At 32.1% G+C, this 4,617-nt stretch overlaps 2 protein-coding genes across 2 annotated transcripts; both read left to right on the forward strand.

The window, feature by feature from the left end:
• Positions 1 to 853: 853 nt before the first annotated feature.
• LOC133838159 (trypsin alpha-3-like) lies at positions 854 to 2,221 on the forward strand. Its single transcript, XM_062269156.1, has 3 exons — positions 854 to 1,096; positions 1,421 to 1,691; positions 1,750 to 2,221. The coding sequence occupies exons 1-3, from the start codon at positions 999 to 1,001 to the stop codon at positions 2,107 to 2,109; spliced, it is 729 nt and encodes a 242-aa protein (XP_062125140.1). The 5' UTR covers positions 854 to 998; the 3' UTR covers positions 2,110 to 2,221.
• A 419-nt stretch (positions 2,222 to 2,640) lies between these two features.
• LOC133838314 (granzyme-like protein 2) lies at positions 2,641 to 4,373 on the forward strand. Its single transcript, XM_062269380.1, has 3 exons — positions 2,641 to 3,117; positions 3,629 to 3,899; positions 3,958 to 4,373. The coding sequence occupies exons 1-3, from the start codon at positions 2,714 to 2,716 to the stop codon at positions 4,315 to 4,317; spliced, it is 1,035 nt and encodes a 344-aa protein (XP_062125364.1). The 5' UTR covers positions 2,641 to 2,713; the 3' UTR covers positions 4,318 to 4,373.
• Positions 4,374 to 4,617: the final 244 nt, after the last annotated feature.

Below are 4,617 nucleotides of genomic sequence, written 5' to 3' on the forward strand. Positions count from 1 at the left end.
AGCCATGTCTAAATATTTGAATATTTCTTTATTTTAAGCCATTTTAATGTAGCAATTATCTTAGTCATAAATATATCAATTTGTTATAAAATTTATAAGGTATTTATAATTTATAAAATAGAACAATAATTATGTGTCGACTCTCAATAAAAGTTTCCACTGAATGAATTCTTTTGAGTATTCTTCATTCAAAAAAATCTCTTGACTAAAAAAAATGGTTGTGTTTAATATTCTAAAATAGTAGTAGTAGTAGTTGTATTATTGAATTTAATTTTAAGCTACAATAGTAAAAACGAAAATTTAACAATATTTTGCTTGTATTCAAAATGGGTATCGGGTATCTCACAGTCGAGCACACTCGACAAAAGTTGAAAATAATCGAATAAGAGAATCGGAAAAAATGTCCGAATATTTTAGTTGACAAAAGATTGATGAATTCTAACATAAATATATTCCGATATTGAATATAACTTGTTGAATCTACAAACTGCAAATTTGGATTGTGCAATGTTAAAGAGGATTTTCATTCCGCTAAATAAATAAAACGAATAACTTAGACCATTTGTATTCGTAATATTTAAGTATGTTAAGATGTAGTACGCTTTTTTTTTAATCGCAAGTTTTGAAAATTTACAATCAAAACTAATATTATCGAATCATAAAACTCTGAAATGAATCTCTCAAAATTAATTGTTTTTCTCGCTTTTATACATTACCGCTACCAATATTTAAATCTTTTGGCTAACGCACTATTGGAAGACAACCTTGATATTGAGTCTGCAGTATTACGAAGCAACTACAATAGTTTTGATCATGTTCTTGAAGAAGACAGAAGAGAAGAAGAGAGAAGAGAAGTAAAAAGTAAAATCGAATCTTTTGCCAACTCAAGCTTGGTCAAAACCAGAGAGGATGATGAATTCGTTTTTCTAGTAGCCGGTGGTTATCGTCCAGAGAAGAACGATCTTGCTAAATATGTTGTGTCGCTTCGCTTTGTATATATGGAGGAAGATTATGGATTTGGATTTGGACACTTTTGTGGTGGCTCTATAATATCTAAGAAAGTTATTCTGACAGCAGCGCATTGTCTTGCTACGCGGTACGTTCCATGTTGTCAAATTAAATTGCACATACATTTCCTTTAAGCAGAAGACATATCATAAGAGGGTGAAGGGGTTCTGTAAGATTGTGCCTACAGGAAATCTTTTGTAACAAGCAGAATAAGGTATCTGCGACCCCATAAAGCATACTATATATATTCTGGTTCAGGGTCAGCAGCGGAGCAGATAGACAAGACATAACTATATATGGCAAATTGGTATACTTTATAGTATATTTTGTGCTTTATGGAAAATTTATATTAATATTTCAATACTTTTCCGGAATATTTGGATCTTCTATATTTTATTTGTTTTCTCTACAGAGGTTCTATAGCGTTCGCAAAGAATATAAAGGTCGTCGCTGGAACAACTCGCCGTTTGCTACGAAATAAACAGACCCAAGAATTAACGGTGGCCTCAGTAAAAGTGCATCCTAAGTATAATGCACTTAATGCGATCTATGACATCGCATTGATTAAGCTCAAGGATGTGTTGGACTTAAATGAAGAGTTTGTGAGTATTATTCCTATAGCAAGTGAAAAGCCATTAGCTGGACAGTTATGTACTGTCATAGGATGGGGCATCATTTTGGAAGTAAGTTTGCAACTATAATATACAATAGAAATATGTATTACTTCAATTCGATTTTTAGAGTGGACCCTTGCCTGATGATATTGGAAATGGAGATGTAACTATTCACTCAGACGCATATTGTGCCTCAAGAAGCTTTGGCTTTAAAAAGGACTTGTTTGTATGCGTCTCGAACCCCAAAAATTACGAAGTCAGCGGTTCCAATGGTGACTCAGGAGGACCGTTAATATGCGATAACAAAGTGGTGGGCATTTGTTCTCACGGGATGCGTATTGGACATGCAACAATTCCTTCCATATACACTAATGTCTACTATTTTCGAGAATGGATATTACGAAATGGAGTTTGTTGCCTCACCTATAAGTTGGAGCACATCGTCCTGGCATTCGTCATTGCTTTCATCAATCAATATATTTTTTAAAAGATATGGAAAATAGACTAAGATAAGATTTTATTATATAATTTTAAACATTTTGATAAACTCTCTATTTGTCTCATTTTAATTTGAAATTAATTATAAATATTTTCTGGAATATTTTGTGGCATACAATTAATAATGGGAACTTTAAATAGTCGATATATTATATTATATAATAAGCAACATTAAAAATAAAATATATTATACATGAAGCAGCTTTAAATTGTAGACATTTTTGTTGTGTTTTTGCATTTATACAAAACCTGTAATCTGCATAATTTTAATCGTTTTTTAAATCTAAACACTAAAAAAGTATCATCGAATCGGAAGTTATACCCGAATATTTTAGTTGACTAAAGATTGAAGAATTCTAATATAAATATATTTTTATATTAAATAGAACTTGTTCAATCTACAAATTACAAATTTGGGTTGTGCAGGGTTAACGAGGATTTTCATATATTTAAATAAATAAAATGAATAACTTAGAGCATTTGTATTCGTAATATTTAGATTGGTAACGATATAGTATGCTTTTATTTTTCGAGTCACAAGTCTTGAAAGTGTACAATCAAAACAATTATTATCGAAACATAAAACTCTGAAAATGTATATCTCAAAATTAATTGTTATTCTCGCTTTCTTACTTTACCGCTACCAACATTTAAATCTTTTGGTTGACGCACTGTTGGAAGACAACCTTAACTACAAGAGTTTTAAAAATGTACTTGAAGAGGTCAAGAACACCAATGAGGCACAACTAACAAAAGTGAAAAGTAAAAGCGAATCTTTTGCCAACTCAAGCTTGGTTAAAACCAGAGAGGATGATGAATTCGTTTTTCTAGTAGCCGGTGGTTATCGTCCAGAGAAGAACGATCTTGCTAAATATGTTGTGTCGCTTCGCGATGTATATATTGAGGAAAAATTTGGATTTGGATTTGGACACTTTTGTGGTGGCTCTATAATTTCTAAGAAAGTTATTCTGACAGCAGCGCATTGTCTTGCTACGAAGTACGTTCCATGTTGTCAAATTAAATTGCACATACATTTCCTTAAAGCAGAGAACATAAGAGGGTGAAGGGGTGCCTACAGGAAATGTTTTGTAACAAGCAGAATAAGATATCTGCGACCCCATAAAGTATATATTTTCTGGTTCAGGGTCAGCAGCAGACGATATAAGCTTGTCCGTCTGTCCATATGAACATCTATCTAACTATCAGAGACTATAAAAGATAGATTTTGAATTTTTTTGACAAAACTTATTATTGTTACAAACGGAACAATTGCGATCCTCAGCTTTCGATTGCGATCAAATAAAAATTGTATTCAAGAAATTTTGTTATATGGCAAATTGGTATATTTTTGTATATTTTATGCTTTCTGGAAAGCATATATTTATATTTCAATTATTCACGACATAACTATATATAGCCAATTGGTATATTATATTTATATATTAATATTTCAATATTTCAATATTTCAATTTTTGGATCTTCTATATTTTATTTGCTTTTTATACAGGGGTTCTATAACGTTCGCAAAGGATATAAAGGTCGTCGCTGGAACAACTCGCCGTTTGCTACGAAGCAAACATACCCAAGAATTAACGGTGGCCTCAGTAAAAGTGCATCCTAAGTATTATGAACATAATACGATCTATGACATCGCATTGATTAAGCTCAAGGATGAGTTGGACTTAAATGAAGAGTTTGTGAGTATTATTCCTATAGCAAGTGAAAAGCCATTAGCTGGACAGTTATGTACTGTCATAGGATGGGGCGTCATTTTGGAAGTAAGTTTGCAGCTATAATATACAATAGAAATATGTATTACTTCAATTCGATATTTAGAGTGGACCCATGCCTGATGATATTGGAACTGGAGATGTAACTATTCACTCAGATGCATATTGTGCATCAAGAGTCAGTAAATTTAGTAAGGACTTGAGCGTATGCATGTCGAACCCCAAAAATTACGAAGTCAGCGGTTCCAATGGTGACTCAGGAGGACCGTTAATATGCGATAACAAAGTGGTGGGCATTGCTTCATACGTGGTCCGTATTGGACATGCAACACTTCCTTTTGTCTACACTAATGTCTACTATTTTCGAGAATGGATATTACGAAATGGAGTTTGTTGCCTCACCAATAAGTTGGAGCACATCGTCCTGGCATTCGTCATTGCTTTCATCAATCAAAATATTTTTTAAAAGATATGGAATATGATGGTCTAAAGTAAACCAGTCAAGATTTTATAATTTTCAAATATTGATAAGCTCTCTATTTGTCTCAGTTGAATTTGAGAAGAATTATAAATATTTTTGCAATATTTTCTGGCATACAATTAATAATAGGCACTATAAATTCGTAAATATTAAATTAACAAGTGACAAAGCTATAGTCGAGTGTGCTCGACTATGAGATATCCGCTACCCATTTTGAATAAAATCAAAATATTGCGGTAATAATCTCAAAATATAAAAAAAAAAATATGCATGAATTCTCGATCG

Source organism: Drosophila sulfurigaster, chromosome 2R (assembly GCF_023558435.1).
Source record: "Drosophila sulfurigaster albostrigata strain 15112-1811.04 chromosome 2R, ASM2355843v2, whole genome shotgun sequence".
Lineage (NCBI taxonomy): Eukaryota > Metazoa > Arthropoda > Insecta > Diptera > Drosophilidae > Drosophila > Drosophila sulfurigaster.